General features: G+C 42.1%; 1 protein-coding gene across 6 annotated transcripts in view; it reads right to left on the reverse strand.

Annotated features, from left to right (window-relative positions):
* The window catches only part of LOC120448692 (capon-like protein), a 44,972-nt gene that overhangs the window by 7,400 nt on the left and 12,420 nt on the right, over positions 1–25,152 (reverse strand). For 2 of the 6 annotated variants that reach the window (XM_039630848.2, XM_039630845.2), the window contains exons 3-6: positions 8,768–8,839; positions 8,042–8,137; positions 7,814–7,981; positions 910–1,117 (exon numbers count right to left, since the gene is read on the reverse strand). In XM_039630848.2, coding sequence (XP_039486782.1) covers positions 910–1,117; positions 7,814–7,981; positions 8,042–8,137; positions 8,768–8,839 — 544 coding nt within the window. Of the gene's footprint in view, positions 1–909; positions 1,118–1,311; positions 2,776–5,878; positions 5,972–7,813; positions 7,982–8,041; positions 8,138–8,767; positions 8,840–14,553; positions 14,617–25,152 lie in introns of those variants that run through there. The other 4 variants (XM_039630846.2, XM_039630847.2, XM_039630842.1 and 1 more) reach the window with 4 other exon arrangements.

The raw sequence follows: 25,152 nt of genomic DNA on the forward strand, positions 1-25,152 counted from the left end.
TTTATTTTTTTCCTTTTTCCCCCTCTTCATTTTGGCAGCAGCAACGCGTTGATGACGTCAAACTACGCCTCGCCCGTGTAAGAGTGTTCGATGGGGCAGGGGTGAAAATGGGAGGGGGGAGGAGGAGGAGGCAAGATGGAAAACCGCACGAAGATTATTGAAAATTGAAGCAATATGTGGAAATCGCTTAACAGCGTCGAAGTGTATGTCGAAAGCGGCTGCTTCTGTTCTCGGTACTTTTATTCTTATTTTTATTTCTTATTATTTTTAAATATTTTCATGGTACATGCACAGTCATCTTTCATACTGAATATTTTACTTCAGCAGGCGGTATTGCAAGTTGTCTGTTCTGTATATAGTGTATATAGCGCGTATATAGCGTGTGCAGTTGCAATTTGTATATTTACGGAAATAAGGAGAAGAAAACACAGTAAAATGTTAAACCAAATAAACACGATTGTGTGGAGCACCCTACCTGGCACACCGAAATAATAAACTATAACTTAATAAGACGTATCTGTATAAAATGTTACTCTAGCCAAAGTAATGGCAATTTCAGGTGTTTCCTATTCCGATTAATTTTAAAGACTTAACCAGGAAAATCGCTGCTTTCCCCCTGCTGACAAACTCCCCGGAGAGTAAAATGCAATTTAAATGCAAATGCCTGACTCGCCGCATCGAACTGAATTCGAAATTAAAGAGCAGACATTTGCATGGGAATGCAAAAATGAATAGGAAACTAATGCGACCAACGTCCAGACTCCAGAGATTCACCCAGGAAGCTGGCAGTCGACTGCGACGACAGCCAGAGCTTTTCATTTATTTATTGGCCAGTCAACGAACCATTTTCGCCTCCCCATTTTTTTTCGCCCATTTTTCGCCTGAAATGAATTTTCCGCCGACACTCACCTTTCTTGGGCGTCTCGTTGTCGCCGCCACCACCGCGTTCACCATCCTCGGATAGCTGCTGCTCGCTGATCTGCTCCACGTCCAGCAGCTCCGAGGAGGATATGTCGGAGCGTTCGTCATTGGGTTCCAGGGAATTCTTATGAAGATTAAATTTGTGGCACACTTCAAAGGCTTGTCCCACGGTGCGTACGATGCGCATCGCCTGAGACTGCAAAAGACGTAGAGATGGTGAAAGGGGATTAATTTAATTGCATTATGGCTACCACACAGAGTGGCGCTTCCACTAAGATATAGCAATATAGCAGTACCCCCACCGCCGATTCCCATTACCGATTCCCCATTGACAGCAATTAAGCAGCTACTGCATATTACGCATACGCCCCGTTGTGGCAGTGAACCCACCTCTGGATCGCTTGTCGCACAGCCGCAGGAAATTGCATCCTTTGTGCGATTATTGCATAAATTGTCACAGTCCACGCCCGCTAAGCCCCCTCTGCTTCGCTCCAAGGGGGAGCTGCGACGCCTCTGTCTCGCCTGCCGCTGTTCGCTGAGTATGAGTGGTAGTAATTGGTCGCCGGCAATGATGGGTTCCCGGAAGGATAGCTTCTTGCGCGGCTTATCGGTTTTGGGGCGCTCCAGCATGATGCTGCCATTGCCATTGGCAGTACCTACCCCTCCACCGCCGCCGCTGCTCAGGCTGGAGCTGCTCTGCTGATCGCTGAGACTCTTGCGCCGCTGCAGCTGATGACGCTGCTCCGATCGCTGGTGGAGGAGATGTGCTCGCCGGAGAGCCTCCGGCGATGCTTCATAGTGATCGCCGGGTAATCTCTTGAACTTCAGCCGCGCCTTCAGAACATCTCCATTCGATTGGGCTGCCGTGGATGTGGAATTGCTGGCCTTGTGACTGGACTTGGCCACGGGCTGCTCCTTCTTAATGATGTACACCGTGTTCTCATCGTCATTGAAGAGTATGTGCTTGGGCTTGTGGTCTATATAGGTGTCGTCTATGAAACGTGGTGGCTGACTCACAGGAGCTCCTCCCGTCGCTGGTGCAATTTCCCGCTCCACACAGCCAATAAGTTCGCGAATATCCAAGCTTTTGTTGCGCGACAGGTGCTTCTGTTTCTTTTTGTGCGACGGCACGGGAGATTGCGGTGGCTTATCCTTGAGCTGCAGATTCTTATCGCCCACCAGGATATCACGGATGAGGCCACCGCCGCTGCGGAAGATGTTCTTGTGATAGTGCACCTCCGAGGATTTGTCTGCGGCTGGAACCGTGGAAACCGAGGCCTGCTGCGCCGCCGGCTGACTTTGAGCCTTGGTCATGTTGACCTTGCTGCGACTCCGCGTCCAGGGCAGGAAATCAAAGGCCTTGGTTATGGGACTGCGTGGTACGTGGGCGGAGCCATCCGGATGACGCTGCTTGTGCGGAGCAGCCATGGCGAGGGTCTTCTCGTGCTTCATGGCCACAACAAGCAACTGGACTGAGTTCGCTGATCTGCGAAAAGTATCCGCAATCGGCAAGGTCGTTAGCTCGCCAATTTGTCACTGTTCACACTAAGTTCAATGCTGTTCAATGCTGTGTTTTCTTCACTGCTCACTCACTGTTCACTGTTTTCAATACAATTCAGTCCAATTAGTTGGCTATTAATTTCGTAATTGCTTAGGGTTCTGTGGCCAACTCCCTTGATCCAGGTTATTCACACACCGCAGATGCGCCATTTTTCACACCTGCCAGGTGCTATATGCATTGTTTATGTTTCTCTTTCGCCTTTGGGCTGTTGTTTTTGATGCCGTTCCTTTTGCGTATTCATTTATTTTTTATTTGTGTATTGAATTATTCGCAACTTTTCATGTTGCCTATATCTACATATCGGGAAAAATATATATATATATGTTTGGGTTATTTTGCCGAATATTTCTGCCGCGTGCACGACCGCGATTTCTCGTTTCAGAACACTACCCCCTCCAAAAAAAAAACAAGAACTGTCAATCTGATGTGGGTATTGTTATGGCTAGCCAGCAGGCGAAATTTATGTCAATCAGCCAGCGAATGATTTGCAGCGGTTTGCTGTCAAGTGAATCAGTGCCCAGTTGCAGTTTCATAAGCATCGAACTTCGAAGGTCTCTCATGTGTAGGTATTTGTTCAAATTGTTAATGGAACAATGTGTTTTAGGGAATTTTATTTTTAACTTTAAATTTTAAGTAACAAAGTACTTGTTTGAGTAAACAAGCAGCAATTAGTATCAATTTAAAGTTTATTAAAGTGCAAATTTAATTTCCATTTCTAAATTAAGCACCAAATTTGGTGCTAAGGGTTCTTAAGCATATAACAACCTATAACCAACATAACCAATTCAATTAATTATATTTGGCAAACAAAAACAACCCATCAGTCACAAAACATTTTGCTAAACATTTTCCACTACTAATTAAGGCTGAGCTGCCGAGTAAGTTTGTGGTCTCGCCTTTCAGGAGAATCCCGGCCAGAACTTGGCCACCACTCGAGCACTTTGAAGGGCTACTTCAGTGGCGGCAGGTTGAGCACTCGCCACTCGCCATAACGACATTAACAACACATCAATTTGAATTATTTTGACAAGGAGTGACAGCACTTGTTGCGCAAGTTGGCAAACAAAACTGAGCGGGTGAAGTGAAGTGAAGCAAGGCGGAGCATACTGAATGTGTTGTAAGTTCAATATTTGGGTATTTGTGGGATACAAACGGCATTTAACAGTCCTCTCAAGGCAAGTTAACAAGAGGCGTCGAATCGTCTCACTTGGCCGCTTTATCAGCCAGTTCAACGTTCCAGCATTGCGCATACGACACGTGCGCCATGGAAATCCGTCTTAACGAAGGTGCCAACTGATTGTCTATCTCAACTGAATCACTAACTGAATCAACACACATATATCTGCCTCGCGTGGCTTGTGCAATTTCGCATAAATCAAATTGAAAACTATAAAAAGTAAACGGATAAAGTGTGTGGCAATTTACATTCGTTACAGCAAAACCAGAATGAGAACTTAAATAAATATGAACAAGAGGAGATGGAAAATTGCGTGGCATTTTCGTGGAAAACTACTTGAAAATTTATGGCTCTAAGAATGACTTTTGTTAGCTCTCGTTTTATGTATTTATTTGAATTTTAATTTCCATTTTACCCTGCACAGCAATCAAATCACTGCCACTGGCAGTTTGTTTGTTTTTCCCGGGCTCGTTCGCCTGTCATAAGGGAAAATTTTTTACAGCGAAATCTTTGTGTCTGGTCTGGCTTTTTAGCACCGTTTTTAATGGCATTGGCATTGCCATTGCCTCTGGACTGCCGCCCTGATAACCCCGTGCCATCTGGCCAGTGTTTACTGTGGCCATAAGTCGCCGGTGGTCACGATGTTGAACTCACAGCCCCCGGAGGCAACCACAGAAGCCACTTCCGCAGCTGCAGTTGACCACAGTGGACCACAGTAGACCACAGTTTACCACAGGGAAAACTGCAGCTCGTAAATTCTGCACATTGTCACGTGGTCCAGATGGGTGGACATGTTGCTACTGCCCCTGTGCTAATGAAGTACTCATTAGTCATGCAGAGGCTGCGGCACTTGAAAATTCGGCTAACACACCGACGAGTATAAACGAAACGAAAATACCCCAAAACATATAAACTTAAGTATTTATAATTCGTCTCTCGAACAAAGCGAGAAACACCTGCACACCGCACAACCTGCGTCTTTTCCACTCCTCGTTGTTCGATTTTAGAAATACTTTAAAGTATGCTATTAAAATAATGGATCTATTTTGGCTTTAAAAATGCAAAAAAAAAAACCAAACGAAGCAAAGCGAAGCGAAACAAAACAAAGAAAAGCGAATTGAATGTCGATGGGGGCAGCCATTTTTGGGAATATGAAAATGGGAAAAAGGCAAGCAGAATTAATAAGGCACGTTGTGGTTTTCCCCGGGCCAACGGCTTTGCCAAATCCAACAGACAACAGGTAAATTAAAATGATTTCCCCAGTTTCTATGAACTATTTGAAACAAAACTTGAGAACAAAGTTATGTTTATGAAAATTCCATTTATATTTCGTGTTTATTTGAAAATTTTCAGCTGTCAAATTAGCTTTGGCTTGTTTATTGTACTAATACGAAATATAGATATAAGTAAATAAGCTGTGCAGCGCAAAGAATCGTAAATATTTCTGCCATAATATCACGTGTGCGTTCGAGTTATTGACCATAATTCGATTTATTTATACCAGCCCCCTAATTTCCGCGGACTACCTGCAGTGCGAGTAGCTCATTAACAACTAATATGCATAAACAGTGAGTTTTCAAAAGGTGTACGTCACTGAGCTAAGTTTGGCCAGGATTGAATGAATTTTATGAATGTACTCAAGAAAAACATATAAACATAATTCGTTCACAAAGTGCTAGCCTCGTACTAAAATCGTGTTACTTTCCGCACTTTGCAAACTATTTTCGAGTGGCTTGTGTTGCGGCTTTCCTATGCCAATTAATTTTCCAGTCAATTTTCCGCTCTTGTGGCTCATTATTCAATCCTTAGCATTGTTTAAAAGTATTATGTTTGTGCTTTTTCCTGGCCACAAGCATTTAATGGCGTCAGCAGTCGAAATGGCAGAGAAAATCAGAAAATCGGAAAATGGCATGACAAAACACTTTTGTGACTTGATTCCTGAGAACGATTATTTCCTTTCACATTTCGAAACATTCCATTTCTCGCCCCACTGGGAATGATGATCTATGGGTGCGTTTAAATATTTTCCTTAATTCTGTGACATTGCCAGAATTTATTAATTTGATTATCATCAGGCGATGTTGAGTTTCATTTCTTGAAGGGGGGATGTTTATTTGCATGCGGCAGAAATATTCTTATAAATTTTATTTAGTTTATTTTCATTTCGTATTATTATTATCGTTATAATTTTTAGCACGCTTCACTGCACGAACACTCACGCACTTATTGCATAATTTGGTATATTTTGTCGGTGATCAAACGTTTTGTGAATCGCCGCACGTCTGCAAAGGGGCGCCGTCTACAACGCACTGGACAAAGACCGAAATGGGAGAGGAGATCGCCGATCGATATATGTAGGTATAGATCGTCTTGTAGCCGGCTAAATGGAAAAGCTTTTTCCGCGAAGCTTTTCTGCTCAGCTGTTTGCCGTTGGCTCAGCTCCGCATCTACGTGGCTACACGCTGCGTTTGTTTTGGTTTTTCTTTGCCGTTCCAACGAAGCCATATTGCGAACCGATCAGCGAAACCCCCTGAGGCCGGTCCAACTAGGCGTATGCGTGATTGCAGACACCGCTGTGACGCCATTGCCTTGTGTTTCGCGGAAGTAAACAATGCGGGATCTTCACTTCTTTCGGCCATTTTCCGTTTTGGCTCCAGCTTAGCCATTAATCATATACCTTTTATCGCATCGTCTGGCCGAGTTTGTGTTCGTTCAGCTTCCAAACTGCGTTGCACTTGGTTGCAACTTGTACAACCAAATGCTTGGGTGATACCTGTGTATCCCATGCCTGCCCCAGGTGCAACGAAGCTTCCTCTGACGCACACGGCGTATGCGCGATTTTCAACACGTGCAGTCGTCGTATGGATAATAATGCCGCTGTATTGTGCTGTATGTGCTTACTACCCTTCTACCTCTGGCCTTAATTTCACTTGTATGTCACTTGTCAGACATTTTGAGAAACCAAAAATACATTGCGACTTCGCTTTCGCCTTCTGATGTATTGGAATTTTTTCCGCAGAAGTCCGCTTGTTAATTAGAAAGGAAAAAATAGAAATGCCAACTTGACATTGTCTACCGACTGAAGTTGAAGGCCAGACGATTCTTTTTTGCGTGCTCTCGAGCTCTCTACTAATAAATTTGGTACACTTCTGACTTGGAATTAATCAAAAGACCGCATTCGAAACGAAATCAAAGCAAATGCATTTCCCCCAGGCCACCACAAAGTAAAATCTGATTTATTTATTTGGCAAATCTCGGCAATAGCTTAATGGGGGAGCGATGTCGTCGCGCAAATGGGCGAATCTCTGGCGATCCACTGCCCACAGCCATATAACACGGAAATGGATGTGCCGACTGGCCAGCAGACTGATGGACAGTTGCGACTTACTTTTCGCCGGTCTTGTTTGGATCCCAGTGCGCTGTAATGGCCAATGAAAAATTGGTCTAGACTCGGCAATATTGACAATGAAAAATAACCATGGAATCATTGGTTCGATAAACAGAAACCGAATGGGAGAAGTGATGGCGAAAGTGAAACAAATAGTAATAAGCAAACTGAAATGTAAAATTTAAGTGTAAAATTTAATTTACTAGCACATTTTCAATTAAGTAAGAATGGAAATTTTCAAAAGTAAATTTCAGTGCACAAGCTTTCAAACGTATGCATGTATTTTGTTATTTATTAGCGCCAAGTTTATTTACACATTATGTGCTATATTTTGAATATTTAAAAAAAAAACAATTTAATTAGGCTGCTTCGCAAAAATTCGGATTCCCAGTATTTTTCCACCCACTTTTAGTCACTACCAATTAATGAAAACTAGATCAAATAGGACGCAATTTTAGCACATCTAATAAACTGCACTTCGCTCTTTATAGCGTGCATATTTTTTTGTTTATTTGCTAGTTGTTTTCGTTTCGGTTTTCCAACGCTGGATACTAGCCAAAAAGCTGCATACCCCTAGACAGTTTGCACAAGACTAGGTTTTCCTATTTTTAGAGATTCCATGGGTGGCGATGCGGTATGCAGTGCGAATGGTAATGTCAAGTAAGTCACATGTAGACCGCGAATTATGCGACTTGCGGTCATAAACATTTCATTGGGCGAAGTAAAAGGAAAAGCTAAATGCAAACATTCGAAACTGGAAACTCACCTTTTTGTGACTTTTGAAGACGGAACACTTGAACGTATCCGTGCTGGCATCGCGCGCTATGTAGCTGAATATCTTGAGATCGCTGCTGTCGTGGGACACGTAGAATATTCTATAGATGGGATGATTGAGCAACTCGATGTCCTCGGGGTCGTTGGTCCAGTTCTTTTTCTAAACAACAAGTTAGTTAAGTTATATAGAACATATACAGTTAGGCCGACATTGACTTACTTTCCGACGACGCTTTTTGAGCACAACGCGTACGCCATTTACCGATATGTGGATGGTGACCTTTCGCTTCTTCAGATTCTGCACTTTGCACTCGTACTGTTGGGTAAAAATAAAGAATATGTGTCTGTGTAAGTTTTCTGCGAAGAAGGGGCCACGTTTTTCCAGAATTTTCAATTAACATTTGACTGCCTGTGACGGCTTGGCTAATGGCAAAGACATGACAATAACAAGCGCCAAATTTACCACGTCTTCCCCGCACCACTACCCCACTCCCATCTCCTGACAGACAGGGCTAATACACAATAACCTACATACTCACACAAACCCCCCGCTCCTCCAAAAAAAAAAAAAAAGGGAAAACCCGGCTAACTTGGTTTAAGCCAGGACACGCACGACTTCTTGGAGCGATGGAAAAGGGAAAGAATAAACAAGCCTCGTTACTTTTAATGCTACTAGAATGGTTTTTCTCTTCCAGCCAGAGCTTCCTCTTTGCCTTTTGGCCATATGTATATGCGTAACTGTAATCAAAGTGTGTGGCGCTAGCAAATTCAAAGTGTGGCCTGTTTTTCGGGGACTGCGAGCTGGAAAAATTCAAGATCTTTAAAACCGCCTTTAGCCCGGATAAAAAGTTTCTTTAATTGGCAGCCGGAGATGCGAATATCCTACGCTCGCACACCACGCTTTCAAATTCATTTGCGTTCCATGCGGCGTATGCGTAATACTCACCCTTATGCGTCGCATGGCCTGAACAATCTCGGCTCGAGTGTTCGGTCGTGGCACCTCTTCCCAGCCAACGAACTGCAATGGAAATAAACGATATTGGTTATTGTTGAATGCTCAAACAAAATGGTCACAAAGGGTTTTCAAGTTTGTGCAACAGCCAAAGTGACAGGCTTTAAATGAAACAAGTTAATTAATTAAATTGTAAAGCTCTTAGAGTTCCCCAAAATATATAAAATAATTTACGTATAGTAACCGCAAGCGATTCTGTTGCCAACAGCCTCGACACAGTAAGCTGCATTCCTATTTTTAGTTGGTTTAATTTTCTAAATTTAAGCGACAATCTGCCCTTTGCCAAGTTCTACATGGGCTACGATCCATCAATTGCTAAACTTATATACAACGTTTTGCATTTCGCTGTCACTCAACCATATGTGCATAAACTTGGTGGATTTGTGCAAATTTATGGCCAAAACTGAATGCAAACTGCGGTGACAGCAATTGTTTGAAAATAAAAATTGCAATTTTAATGCACAATTTTTGTCTTGTTTGCGTTCTCGGGTATTTGTTTAACGGCGAATGCAGCTCAAGGATAACAAATGCGTAGATATGGACCTAGATCTGCGAATTTTATTACAGTGACAACAACAATTTAAATGCGAAATGACATGACAACAACCACAATCGGCCAGTAGAGTGAAAGAGACGCTGATGATGCCATCGTCGACTGACAGTGACAAAATGTGCATGAGATAGCAGTCACGCCCCCAACGCCTCCCATTCCATCAGATATATATATGCATATATATGTATACACACTCCACACTCATCCGAACAATAAAAATAAATATGTAGTGAAGAGGGTTCATTTTTTCGTTGGCAAAGCCTTTCGCCTCGCCGAATGTCCTTATGCAGATAACTTTTGGAATGTTTCACGAGAATAGGGTGTTTCTATTTATGGCAGCCAGCATATGTCTATCCTCTATGATCTATGTCAAGTTATGGTAAACAAATCGAAAGTTTTTGCGCCACATTGCGATGTATTTCTGCGAATGCTAATTTGCTGGATGATTAATGTGCTGGTTTGTGGATATTGGGGATATGGCGTGTGCCGAATCCATATTTTTTCGGACTAATCCAAAAATAGCTGAAGTCAAATTTTGATATTCGGCAGAAAATAGATCTCTGCACATTAATTGAGAAAATTATTATGGAAACACCAACAGAGGTAATGCCAGTGCTAATTGATTTCCACCTACGTCCTGATGAATGCCATGTGCCCTAAAAGTCTGGAAGGCAGTTCATTAGTCAGAATGGCGAATGTTTACTTCTCCCGAATACACTTATGATTATGCAGATGTTGAAGAATATTTTTAAAATACTCGCTAGCTGAAGTTTATATATCTAAGAGTGTCAGGACATATAAATAGATATTTGCATGCCATTACCATTCAAAGGGTTATGAAACGAAGCTTTAAATTCCCCACAAAAGCCATCCGGCAGTAAGCCCATAAAAAGCCATTTACAAAGCGGAAAGCAGCCGAAGATGGAGCAGAAAACAAGCAAAATGGTATGGGGAAAAAAGCGAAAAATGGGAAAAAAGCGAAAAAAGGCAGAAACGAAACTCTCACTCTCGCCCACAAATATTTGGATTGCATTAAATTCATGCAAACACAAAGGATCTAGGATACACAGAGCGCTTATCCTCTCCAGCTAGACAAATCCCCGCGCAAATAAAATAAAGAAAACCAACTTCAGACTCGGAAAAGCGTTTCGCTTACTCTTTTGCCTAGCTTTTCCTATTACTTCTCACCCCACATCTTCATTTCCTTTTTTTCATCCTTTTTTTCACTTAAAACCCATTCCAGTGCGACGGCTCTATGCAAATAGCCGCTGGACTTTGTTCGTCGCTTCGTTTAAATTCATTTACTTTGATTAAAACCCCGGCCAAGAGTGGACCCTTTCGTCCTCCAAAGTAGTAAACTTTTATACATCTTTGCGTGGGACTAGGCGCCTTTGCTCGCAGCCGAGTTCATACTTTATTTAAAGCCATAACTTTACCTTTGTAAACAGCAAAAGATATGGATTCATTTTAACTGTTTCCACCGCCAAAAATTGCATAGTGTTTGTTGATTTCATTTTCAAAGGTTTTAGGTCTTCATAAAGTTTCCGTATTTTGGTTTTCAGACCTTTTGAAGAAGAATTGCTTTAACAAATTTACATAAACTTGTTTATTTAAGGATACTCGTGTTTATTACCCATTTATGACTATAACAAATAATTGTTTGGTTTTCTTAATAAGCAAATGGTTGTTTAAGACATTCTTTCTGTGTATACAATTTAAGGTTTCAAAGGTTTATGACCCGCATTACGTTTATTGGTGAATGTCGTAGACTCTGTTTTGATTATGAGTTTTATAAAACAACTCACGTTTTTCTCCCACTTTCTATGGCGTTTTTACCTTCCATTAATTGCGAGCATTGAAATCGATTTTCCCCACTTCCAGTTCTATTTTCATACATTTGTTTATTTACACTTGATCGTTCGGGTGAAAGACAAGTGAAAAGTCAAAAGCTGGCCACGTTTGTTGGCCCTCTCCGCGTGACGTCAGTACGAAACAGTCGAAATGCTCAAGGTGTCCTGAGATATTACCTGCCATTTGTCCAGGCAAAAAGCAATTAAGCTGCGCTTAGAGACAGCCCATAAATCCCGACTAAGATCATCAAGAAATTGAATGTTGAATTAGGAGATTTAAAGGGGGGGCGCAACAAAAAAAAAAATTAGATGTGTTTCAAATGGGTTGGGACCACGTTCAGCCGATGGCCAACGACAAACAGATTAGAACAGCTTAGTTGGCCGGCAAAAAAAAATATGCGAAAAATGAATAAAAGAAAGCCCCTTGGCGCTACATAAAAAATGTGAAAAACTCTGAAAAAGGATTTGGTTTTTGGCTTGCCTTTCAGCCTTCCGCCAGCGTTTCGGCCATGGCTAATGGCGCTTCAGGCCGGACCAGCTTTCATGTTCGGCTTCCATTGCCCCTTTTGCTCTTTTGGATTTGCCTTTCAACAATGCGAAACATTTGTTTGCACAGCTTTGCCCGCTACGACGGGCAGCCGCGTTGAAAACATAATTTTTCTTGGTTTATTTACAAAAAAAGAAAGGGAATGGAAATGGAAATGTAAAAAAAAAAACATTTATGTGTACACACGTCCCCTGACCCTGACGCATCATTTTGTGTCGCAATGCTGCAGGGTATCAACAATTGTTTTCTTCTTGTTTTAATGCTATTCCACTAAAAGGGTATTATGTTTCGATGGATACGAAAACAGAGCTTAAACATAAAATTTCACTTAAAATGTGAATCATTTCATTTTGCTTGAAATAAGTGCAAATCTTATTAAGTATTATCACAAATACCCTGAAGATAATCTCCATAATACCAACAATACATTTACTTTACACTTTACCTTACATTTCTCTGATTTTCAAATGTATTAAGCATACTTTTGGGCATTCAATGCCATTAAAAGCTTTCGCAACTAACACCTCGTTGTGGGCGGAATTTTTAATGTATAGTAATAAATTATGAAATGTGAAAAGAACATTTCAGTAACCCCTTGCACATATTCACTTACACAGCTGCATGTTTAACATTTGCTTTACACTAGTGTTGATGTGCAAAAAAACATTGCATAGTTTTCAGGGCACACGAGCAAATGGTAGAAAGGGGAAAAATTTGAGATGAAAATGTGAGAAAACTGCGGAAAAGCTCTTGCTCTTTCCCCGAATCTCTTTGGCCACTAATTCGACATGTGTAGGAAATTTAAAAATTAATTAGGAAAAAAGAACGCAACATTTAAAAGCGAGATGATATGTTGAAGCCCCAATGAAAATAGATCAAGTCGTATGGTATCGTATAAGTAGTAAATTGAGGCTGTTTATTGAAACATTTAATTGGCCACTTTGGGAACTCTTCATTGGAAATTCGTTTTAAAATTGTTGATTGAGAATTGGATGTCTTCATTTGTTTATCGATGCGGCATGGCTAAAAAGCATGTGTGTAGTGGAATTTCTTTGATGAATGTTGTTCATTTTGAGTGCAGGCTAAATAAAGTCTGCCTTGGCCTTGACTGAATAGCTTGGCATTTTCAGTTATTTAAGTGCAGCAAGGAATGGTATTTTAAAATAAAGTACTTAGCTAAAGTTTAATCTCCCTAAATTGCATAGAGTAAAGAAAATTATGAAGTAATTGCCCAAAAAAAGAGGAATGTACTGCAAAATCCTTTTTTACTGCCCGAGTACAAGACACAGTCTTAAAGAAAAGCTTGGGTAAAACATTTAAAAACAAGCTCAACAGGGCGAAGTTAAACCTGAAACTGCGAGGAAAAAGTGGGAAAGCAGCCCCAAGAATTTTCGCTAATAATGTTAATTCCATTGCCACCTTCTGCAGCTTCTGCACCGCCCAACTCCCAGTGAAAACCACCGCAGATAATCAGCAACTCTTGGTTGTATTGTACTTCCTCCTGGCTTTTGTTTTGCTTTCATCTCGGGTTTTAGTTTTCTGCTGTCTCGGCCATCCTGTCTTCATTCCTGTCCCTTCTCGTTCCGTTGCGCAACTTAACTTCCTTTTGGGTTTCCCGCCCAATAACCAACAAGCAAAGGCAACCCAAACCAACCACCCATCATCCTCGTTTCAGGCCATTTCATTAGCATCATCCAGCCAGGAGCCAACTTAATGAGATGGCGGCCAAAACTTTGAGCTGTCTTTCTGGTTTTTTTGTTATGCATAACTTTGGGCATTTGGCTTGTGCTTAATTTAAAACAATTATTTGACGAGTTGTAAGTGGCCCAGGCCGCAGGCCAACTTGGCTCAAACCGAATCAAAGGTTGGTCGAAAACGAGCAAGCAAGTCTTCTGCTCCACTCATCTCCAAATTGCAGTTGGCCAAAATGCAAATCGTTTGGCCAATAGCACGCCCATCCCTATTATATCTCAACTATGATAATTTGCTGGCCGTTAAGCCGGCGGGAAAATGCGCAGCTCGAATGCAAACTGCAAACAAATGAGTTTGTCTGGTCGAATAAATCATGTCGTGGGATTTGGGGTTGCAGTTGGAAATACTGCAAATGTTGGAAATGGAAGTGTGCCCCCCTTTATCAGCTACTCGAAACTAAAGTGCAAAGTCAGGCTGCCTAAGTGGCGTGAAGTGAAATGCTTTCTTTTAGCCAACACTCGCGGCAACAAGTTAAGTGCAAGTTAAATCAACATCTGAATTTCCACGGTGCTAAAAACACCGGAATGAAGAAGATGCTCGGTAGGTGCAAATGAAATGAGCAAAAAAGTGCACTGCGAAAAATGTGACTGTTTAAAACTGATAGTAAGGGATAGTTTTTCTTAAGCTGCAACAGCACATTTAAAATTTGTTCATACGAAGTATCATTCATACCGAAGTATAAATTATCTCGTAAAAGTAACTTTAGGTCTAGATATAATATATCTTTCTTATTTACCTTAAGAGCTGTTCAAAAATCAATGTAAAATGTTTTTGAATGTTATGCTAGTTCTTGCCACCATTTAACTTTCTTAAATAGTCAATTTTTCACCTAAACCTTATCTCTGTGCAGAGTGTTCTTCCAATTTATTCTCTTCGTTTGGCCATCAACCTGCATGTGAGTCTCACCATCAGACGGCTAATAAAAAACCAAAGACTTGCTTTCTGTGGGCCTGCATTTGCATAAGCCGGCTTTTGGTCCCAGCCAGAAAGTGCGATTGGATATCTAGGCATTACTCACCTAATCCATCAATGACTAGCCCAGGTAATAGTCAGTTTCCGGTGGAAAAAAAGATACAAATTATGCTTTCTGTTTCGTGCACTTCGCACTCCGTAGACATAAAACTCTAAGCTAATAATAAACGATGCGAAAGAAATGGAAAAGCAAAGAAACGACAGGGAAAACGATAAACTATTATCTGAGTGGAGATAATAAAAAAAATATGAGTAGGGGGGTCTTCAGTTGCATTCTTTGTTTGTTCTTTGTTACGACTTTCGACTCACTTCATTAACTCCCCTCGCTCAATTGTGGAGTATCAAGTTTTATTGGCCCCATAGTTCAGTTCAGTTCAGTTCGGTTCACTTTGGTTCGCTTTGGTTCAGTTTATATCGGCCCTATGGAAAAGTAAAAGTTTCTGTTGGCTGCTGTCCAGCGGTGACCCATATATCTATACTGTGTGTAGTGTAGTATCCCACAGATATTTGGGTTCTTTTCAAACAAAGCGAATCGAAACGGAATGCATTATGCAAATGCAGCTGCCACACCACACCACACCAGCATGCAAGAAATGCATCACGAGGCGAGAGTATTTATATTATGATGAGGCAACCATGTCGGGATCCATCTGACCCCGATCCCTCCGGATATATGTGGGTGTTGCGGGTAAGTGAAATGTTTTGTTCGAGCATAGTCGGGGAATATCGGGGCAACCGACATGGACATGCAATACAGACAGTGGACATGCCTTGTTCTCCACATGTAATTGCAATTCCAATGAGTCGAGATTAGACAAGCGTATCGTGCTGAGCTACAAGGCATCTCCATCTTCTTGATTTATATGTGCCCCGGTTTTTGGCATACTTCAGCTGGAATAACATCTCCGCAAAGTTTCCTCCCAAACTTTCGCTTCAGTATTCACAGTATTCTAGAGCAGGGACCACGGTGGCGGCAAAGTTTCCCAGTCAAAGGTAAAATCAATAAACGAGTTACCATTTGGACAGTGAACACGGTGCACAGGACCCACCCGACTTACCAACAGCCACCCTCTTCGACTTGGCCATAAACAATTGCGGGTACGAGTGGGTACTGAGGGCGACAAAGCGTACACAAGTGGAACAATAATAACAAAGCAGAAAATCAATTGGAAGTACTTAGGCAAACAATGGACCAAAGTAATGAAAGCCAGAAAAAGAATGAGAACAATAAAGGCCTCGGCTCCATCCCCCTCGAATTTATTTTGTAACCAATTTAGCACAAGGCGATTATTTCGATACCAACATTAGGAGTAGCACAAACGACACCTATAATTACCGATGTTCGAGTATACGAAGAAATACCAGAAATATAATATTAATCATTAACCTCAATTTTCGTAATAAGTCTAATATAAATGAAGTTTCAACTGCCACACTGTTAAATTTATTTTGATTTAATTCATTTCAATTATTATTTATTTTTGCGCAAAGCCGCAGTGCGGCTTAAATCACATTTAATATTATTATTTAATATTATAGAATGTTGTATTATTTCAAGCCGCAAACAGGTTAAAAATTGGGATACTTTTAATAGATCTCCAAAGAGGAGGAGCACCAGCTCTGTGGGATGAACATAAAGCCAAAGCGCAAACAGAAATGAAAATAAATAAATTGCGTGCCTCACACAAACGCACAAGTGGACGCGAAATGGGCAAAGAGTACGGGGCGTATGAGTAATGCGTCACAGCGGCTAAACGAGCGGAAGCGTTTAATTAGCAGCTTTAATAATTCAATCAGCGTTATGTGCTCCCTCATCTCCCCGTTTCTTTTTTGATCCCCTGCCCCCTCTGTGCGTGTATGCTGACCGCTAATTTTTTATACAACAATTTAACCATGTTATTATTATTTGCGTTTCTCTCCTCCGCCTTTTATTCGGCGGGTGTAAATTTCACAAACAAGTGCTAAACGGACTTAAACGCCTGGCGCCTCCAATTATTCCCATCTCGATTTCGATGGATTTACTCTGGCCGGTCACACATTTTATTGAACAACCTTATTATTGGCCAGATGTGACGGGGAAATTGGGTGTTTGGATGGCTGGGTGGTTGCTTACTTGCGGTGGCCTTTGAAATAAATTGTGTGGCTTTTTGGGGTTGGTTTTTTAGCCATCTGGGGGGGCGGCGGTGGTGGAGCTGTTTTGGTTTCTGTTTGGCCACCTGCTGGGTTGCCAGGGCTTAAACACAGCTACTGTGGGGTTAATGAACTCCTCCTAATTGGGTTACCGCTTACCAGTTAGTGGTTAGCTCAACCAAAAAACACTGCTTACAAAATGCAAATTAGTTGGTACATTATTGGTTTCATGTTTCTCGAAATCATCTGCTCCTTGGTCCTGCTAGCCATTTTAAAGCGTCAAAATTGCAAATCCTCGTCGCACGTATATGGTCAAAATCGCATTGGCATTGCAATAAATTTCAGCAATCCCAATGGCCAGCAAGTCGGTGGAGAAACGACGGGTGTGTTGGCCGCGACTGCTTAATGAAAAAGTAGCCAAGGCAGCCAGCAAAAACAGGCAAAGGCGATGGCAAGACCTGGTCAATTGCCATTGATGTTCCAGAACAGGCAAACATGCAGCCAGCTAGAGAGCTACACTGAGCGATAAAGTACTTCAAATAATACATAGCAAGCATGGTACTTGGCATACTGTGATGTGCAGTCTTTTTTCCCGGTGTATACAAACACAGTCGGAATAGACAGACATCCAGAAATAGCTGGACGCAGTCGCAGTTGGAGGCTGGTAAAAAGCTTCAAAGCCAGCGCCAAATGTTGGCTTTAGCCTGCAACATGGCCATGTCCAATGTGCGTGCATCTTGGCTTTTTCTACTACCTGCAAGCGACTGACTTTAGCCCACTCCCAGGCCATTCAATCCATGGCCAAATCGACGCTGCAGCTGAGCTTTGATTTGATGACCGAGTGTCCCATGTTCGCTTTCTGTTTCGCCTCCAACTCCAACTCCAGCTTCAGCTCCATCACCATTTCCATCGAGCATTTCACTTTGTGTCGCCTGCGAGCGAGTGAAATCCAGAAACCTGGCCTCCACGTTTCCACATTTCCACGTCTGGCAATCGGCGGATCAGCCTAAATGACTGCATCCGCCGTGCGAGAGAAGAATCTGCTATGAAGTAATTTCATGCCATTTCAGATAGCTAAGCTAAACTGGACCGCAATTATAATTAATTCTAGAGCAGCTAACACAAAGAAAAATATTGCATTTTGCATTTGCCATTACTTTAGCTGATTCTTGATTCCTAAGACCTTTTAATAAATTTGTTTATATAATATAAAATATATAACCAGTGTTAAATTATTTATTTATTTTTGTGTGTAAAACCAACAACACTCTATATCAATTGCTGCTTGCATTTCAGTGTTTTTCTTCTGTGCCAGCCTGGAATCGAGTGTAAAACTAATTTCAGCAACGATGCCTAAATGATAGCACACACATAGCAGCAATTCGGATCCAGTTTCATTATTGTTCCGAGTCAGAAGCGTCAATTGGCTAACTAGAACAATAGCATCTGTGGTGCATCAGGCACAGAGGCTTTCCCATTAGAGCAGAGCAAATATAATTACCAAGGCTAACTGGGGCAACAAAAATGCCAGGAAAATGCTACGAGGAGCCCGGAAAAGCCGAGCCAATCCAGCCAGCCGAGTTCGCCGAGTCAGCCGGGCTTTGGAGCGCATAAATGCATGTTAAAGTCAATTTATGCAGGCCAGACAATGCAGCTTAGATCCTCTTGGCATCCACTTTTGTGCCAGGTACAGATTGCCAACAAACACGTCGGCTAGCACACATTCCCCCAAGGGGCCAGGACACGTGCTTGTTAGCGTAATATGAACACCCCATTGCCCGTTTGAATATGTTAAGTGGCAGCCGTTGCTGGATGACGGTGCGTATGAGCGATATACGAGTATGCATTCCAACAGCTAGCCAACAATGGAATGCAATTTGCCATACAATCCCAGCCTGGCAATTAATTTTGGCTTTGCACTTCATGCGGCAGCTAAGAAAAAAAAAAAGGAAAATGAAAGAAAGTCAACGAGGCGAACCGAAAAATCTATGACAAATGGCCCGAACATATATCCACTCCCAAAGACAGAAGTTGCAAGACGAATGTGCAGCTTTTTCTCAAATTTGACAGCTGCCGACAGTTGAAGGCAACTCTTTGGGGCGCAGTTCAATTTTCCAACAAATTTTTGGGCTCAATGGTGTGAAGAAAAGCGTTTTTCAGCGGGAAAGTTTTCGGGGGAAAAATGCTGGTGCCAACTAAAAAATTTCCACTTCAGTTGCCAGTCGCCCATTCAACTTTAATTTAACTAATATGAAAAGGGAGACAAAAATCAATATGCCCAACGTGTGGCCGTCGGCGGAAATGTTTCGAGTCGTAAAAGAAATATTAAAGCGAATAATATATTACTATTTTTTGGGGACAATGCCGCATGACACGCAACATAGAAGTAATGAAGTTGGGGCGCAAAAAGGGTGTGGTCACCCGAAACGGGAAAATGGGAAAACATTAGGCAAAGTTCGGTGAAAAGCCAAATATAAAAAGAAAGAAAATGTAGTCGCGATATCCGCCTCCCTGTAGCGATCTGTTAATGATACTTTTCACCGGGAGAAAATCGCGAGAAAAATGGCAAAGAAACGAAACGAACTCGAAACGAGGACACGCACATTATATAGCAATTTGTGAGCTCTGGCAACGAAAAAAGCCAGTAAACTTCGCCCGACTTTCGCAGCTGAAAGGCAAAATGGCAAAAAGTTAAAAGCAATTTGGATTTTGGATTGGGGGCCAGTTTTTTTCAGCCACCTCACGCAACTTGAATTCCCCCATAAGGACATTGCAACAATTGTTTCGCCAGTTGTTCGTGAGAAAAGCCAATGTCAAGGTGTACGGAACGATTTTCTATTAATACCTGTCGACGCGCTATTTATTTTCGATTTAGTTTCCGAATGCCGGCATTGTGCATTCACAATTCATTCGATTGTTTACTAATACTCATTAATAATTTATAAGACATACCTCGACGGAATGCCATGATTCACGATCCAAATGGCTGAAACTTTTGCTGCTGCATCACAGTTCCTTGCTAATTCGATTGTTCTGTTACATGAGCTAAATTGTTTGAGAGCTCGTCGACGAATGCCTCACTTTGCCAATTTTTTAATTAAATTTTTGTCGTCCTACCGAAAAAGCGTTGGTTGTCTGCTTCACAGTGGTTCACAGTCCCTTTTGCCGGGGCTGCAAACATTTCCAAATGTCTGTCCATTCATTTTAATTGACAAAATTGATTAAAATGTTGCTTAACATTTTGCACCAAAACTGACATTTATCTTAATTGCTGGGGGAAATGTCGTTTGGAAAATAGAAAAACGCCCGAAACGGAGTCCAATGAAATGGGACATAGATCCGAAAGATGGAGCTCTTAATTAGATAATGGTTGTCGGGGCAGTTTGTAAATTGAATTTGCCGAAGATAAATGGAGCGCAAAGAGATGGCAGTATAAAAAAAAATTGTATATGCAGCAAACAAGTGAAATAAACTCAATTTATTCGGCTTAAATTCAAAATGTTAGTGCTCTTCTGTGTCATCGTTTTCAGCAACATTTTTCGCGCTTAATTTCGCTGTGAATTTTATGAACTGTGTCCAGGTGGCCGATACGCAATCTCTGTCGTCACATTTTTATGGCTTTTCAAACAGTACGCATACGCTCCGTTGTCCAAGGATTTAGTGGCGAGCGCTTTAATTTTATCAACGAATTTCAAAGATTTTTGTGGCAGTGCCAAAAAATATGATTTAGTTCCCAGTTTTTATTTATGTTTCTCGGCTGTCATTGAGCGACTGCTGACACGCAATCCCCGCCCATCCGATATGTAGGTGTCATTTGTTTATAATGTTATTCATCTTTGTAGATGTGCATATATATATCTTAAATATTTCATTTCATTTGGGGGCACATTAAAGCACAGTTCAGAATCTATGCAGCGCACTGGCCGGGCAATATGTGGCCACCACTTCCGCTGGATGTCAAGCATGTGGCAGACAAATGTTCCACTCGACCAATGTAGTCTTTGGCCCCTGGGCTCCACTGCATTGCACTTGACACGCTTTCAAGGAGCCGTCGTAAGGACTTTGGACACATTCCAAGGCAACGGAAGAAATCGGTTGCAATGGATTTGGCGCAAAATCCTGAGAAATTGTGGAGTGTGACTGGCATTTTTATAGGCTGCAGTTGAATTATCGACACATTTTCTACCATCCACTTCTGCCAAGCATTCTTGTATACTTGGATACTTCTCCGATTCCGAGTACCGCACTCATTTAACTAATCAAAAGTAATTTTAATCAAAGGGAAACCTTCGCCGCAGGCCAGGCACAGATAACGTGAAGAGCAGACCGAGCGAAAGCAATTAAAAGCACGTGCAAAGTTTGCCAAAGGTTCCCGGGGAAAACTTCTTCTAGGCGCCAAGGTGGGTGACTTCAAGAAGGATTGCTGCTCGATTTTTTCCTTATTCCTTATTTGCCTTGGCAAAGATCAGAGGCAAAGTCCTGGCCGCAGCGAAAGTGGCCTGGGACTGGGATTGCCAATCGTTGGGACTGGATTGGTGCGGGGATGCTGGGTTAAGCAAACTTAATTAATAAGGAAATACGCAGCTGATTGAAGGCGTGCACAGGGAGATAATGTGGCTATGAATAAACATTTGTGTCCCTGAATCGCAAGAAAATATCTCAACTTTGAGTCAGCTCCAAAAAAGATGGCAATAGAAAACCTCTGGCCTTGAGCACCTTCTCCTTTTGAAAAGCCATATTCATTACAAGCTTGTTAGGGTACACACGTTTTTTCCAGTGCATCAAGTCCTTGTGTGTGTTAGACATGGTCCTGCGTCGTGCAATGAATCGAGACTCATTAAAAACTTTCACTGTGGTTTCATTAAAGGCAGCAGCTGCAACGCCCTCACGCCCACTTCGCATCCTGATTGTCTTCTATTAATATGTCAAGGACTGGGCAAAAACGCACACATTGTGCCGACAAATAAATTTGAATAATTAAAAGGCCCACAGAGAAATACATATAGGCGCCAAGGAGGTGTGTAAAGAAGCCGAAATGGATGCGGAACAGCTGTCCTTTTATTTTCGGCAAATGCCAGGACAATCTGTTGGTTCCCCCAGAGAGCAGAGGATGGGGATCCCTTGATTATTTGGAAAGGGGAAAATAAAGGAGAAGGAGAAAGGAGAAAGTGCCAGTGGCACAGACAAATAAAACAAAGATAATCGGCATGGCAAAGTGCACCACCCACGCACAATAGACCAAAGCGACAGCTTGACAAACTAATAACAAAAGGCAAGCCAGTTTGGCTGACAAACGCACTCGACTGTTGGCCGTGGGCGCAAAAAAGAGCTGGCCAAGATCCCAGCTGCCAGATAACTAGAAACCCAGATACCCAGTTGCCCAGATGCCCGCAGACCCAGGGACATCGGAGAACCGGAGAACCGGAGGCCAGGAAAAGTACTCCTTAGCCCCGGGGCTTTTGGTTAGCTCATTAAAAATGAGAGGCACTGTTTTCGTATGCCAACAAGTGCCAAAGTCACAATTTTAATTTACCCTAGACAAGGACAAGGACAAGGGAATCCCCTACCATTTGTCACGGTCAGGAGTGGGTTAGTGGCTGCTGTTCTGTTGTCCTGGTTCACTCTGCTGTTTGCATAATCCCACTCAAGTGCCCAACTCATCCATCCAAAGAGCCACCCACTTGGCCACCCACATTACCAGCCAATTATGAGGCGGCTTACGGCCCCCAAAAAAGTTCACAACTTTAAGCGACAGCTGACAAAATGTATTTTAATTAAAATTCAAAGAAAAGCCCAGCGACCAAGTTCTGGCAAAACGCAAATTTAATTGAGCGCACCCAGGACAAGGCAGGATACATTTTCTTTACGCCAGGACAACGCAGGATACATTTTCTTTACGCCCTATAAACTTGCAAATAAGCTGATTCCGCTCTAGTTCGCATTCGCATTTGGGAGTATAACCAGTAGGCCAACCGAGTTCTTAAAGATCAACAGAGTCCCCAAATTGGTATTAAGGGCAATAAATTAGTGCCAAATTAATTTGCGAACCTTTTTTAAATAATAAAATTTCTGGGAACTTTATAAATACTTTAATGATACTCTATTAATATAATTGCTTAGTCTTAAGCATGCCAATAAGATTACAAGCTACACGAAACATACCTTTTAAAACAGATTTTCAATCGATACCCAATAAAGATCCAAACTAATCTTACTCTGAACTGAAAAACCTATTTAAAAAAAGGCGAGGCGGCGAAATCTTTTAAAGTATTTTGTGGGAAATAATTTTCGCCCAGAATGCAAATGAATTGTTGGCTAATTGAAAAAGCTTTCAGCACGCGCGCTCCGCTCGCTGAAAAGGTCAAAAGAGCGGCGCGTTGAAGAATACACAAACATTGCGTATACGCGGTGTGGGTCGCACGCCTTTTCCTATTTGCAACAATTAGGCGCCAATCGCGGGCAATTATTAATTTGGCTTGGCTTTCAATTAAGCAATTTGGCGCCGCACCCTCTAAAAAACCCCCCTTTTCACCCACTAAACGTTGATTGTTCCGCAAGATGATTTTTGGGTGGCGAAAAACAGCGATGGTTTTTGGTTTTAGGAAAAGGCGGAACAAAAGGCGGAAGGCGCATTGAAAATTGGTCCATTTATGGTCCCACATGTGTGTGTGTGTACAAAATTTCTTACATTTTACGATTGAAAGGCGGCAAGAGCTAAAAATGCCAAAAGTGCTGCACCCTCCGCCACCAAACCGGCAAAAACTTGTATGCTAATTTCCACCCACCGAAAAGGGGGAGGCAAAAGTTGGGCTGGATTGCCGCTGGATTCAGCATCAAGTGGAAAACTTTCACAGTATCCCAACACGGTCGACATCGTGTCGAAGAAATGTTTGTTTAGAATTTGGCAGAGCGTTATTTATTGCCCAATAACTTTTAACTTCGCATGCGGCCCCCTTCTTGGCTGCAAATGCAAATTAGTTGCCATTTGGCCAAGACTCACGTAGAGTCGGCTCGCACAATGGGGCCAAATAAATTTAATTGAAAAGCCAGTCGGACAAACGCCGTTGGATGCTGGAGGGGGTGGTGTGGTCCAGCTGGCCAGGTAAAAGCCCCTGACCAACGTTCTGCCGCAAAAATGTCAATCGGATCGATCGACCACAGCAGCACGAGCTGCCAAAGTGTTTAATGAATGCCTAAATAATTGACAGCAAGCATCTTTGGCAGGCATTTCCAGCATTAATGTTAAAGCCAAGCCAGCTTCCCCAATTTCCTTTTCCATCTGAAGTGTCCATTCCGAAGGTTAAGGCTACGCCCACGCACTCAGTTGAACATTTCCATCCAGGGTACACAATTAATTTTCCAACAAGAATGTACAGGAATACATTGAAAAATGTATATATTTTCAAACTGAATAGAAGTGTTGTTACGAAGTGGTCGATTTTTGTTCATTGCCCTTTTGAATATGTTTTAAATAAACACAAAGGCAGTTCCGCGAAACAATTATCTCAACGTATCTCTCAATGTATTTTAAAATCGTGTTCTTGTTGGCACAAATTAATTTTACAACCATGAACAAAATTCAAGAACAAGAATATATATATATATATTATTAACAGTTCTTGGGCAGAAATAAAAAACTTAAGTAATAGCAAATAATTTAAAAATGTATTTATATTTCAAGACCATATATGTTCAAACTCGACTGTTGATGCAAAAAAAACTTTATTGACTTTTACTTTGGCCCAAATCTGGTGCAAGAGCCCAAACACAATTGCAGATCCCTCAAAGCTAATTATTGGCCATAAAGTTGATTTAAGCAGTTGACTGGCTTGCCACAAAAAAGCCATTGAGCGGTGCCCTTCCATTTGAGTCCGCCATGCTCCACCGCTGCACTTCATCCTCCTCAATCTTCCATCTTCCATATCTGCCCCATGACGCCAGTCTCTTTGTGAGTCTATGGCGGCAATGTCAAAGGTCGCTGTGAATGGTGGCACATAATTGCACTTGACAGCAAAACGACAGCAAAGGCAAGCGCAGTAGCAGTAGCTGTAGCTGTAGCTGTATCTGTATCTGTATCTGCTGCAGTAGCAGTAGCAGGAACCGTCGACAGTCGCTGAGATAAGGAAAAGCCAAAGCCGAGGCCCAGGGAAAACTGTGAAAGATCGCAGAGCGAAATGAATTCAATTGCAGTTTTTCCAATGACTGCAGCTCTTGCTGGTTGTCACTGATTAGGCTGGCAGAAGAGAAGCTACCAGCTCCCGGTGCTTTTGATGCAGCGGCACAGATAATTTTCCATCTTTTTTTTGTTTTTTGTTTTTTGCAAGAATGAATGAAACGTGAGCGGCTGCAGTTAACGAGTCTCTGCTGAAACCCTTTTCGCGATTTGCTTCTGGTCGAATGGGAAAATTGGCAGAAAATGATCAGAGATCGCTTGTCATTACCGAAAAACAAAGATGGCAGAGGTGAGACAAGCGAGTCTCGAATTTGTTATACCCTGCTACTAGTTCGTATTATA

Source organism: Drosophila santomea, chromosome 3L (genome assembly GCF_016746245.2).
Source record: "Drosophila santomea strain STO CAGO 1482 chromosome 3L, Prin_Dsan_1.1, whole genome shotgun sequence".
NCBI classification, from domain to species: domain Eukaryota; kingdom Metazoa; phylum Arthropoda; class Insecta; order Diptera; family Drosophilidae; genus Drosophila; species Drosophila santomea.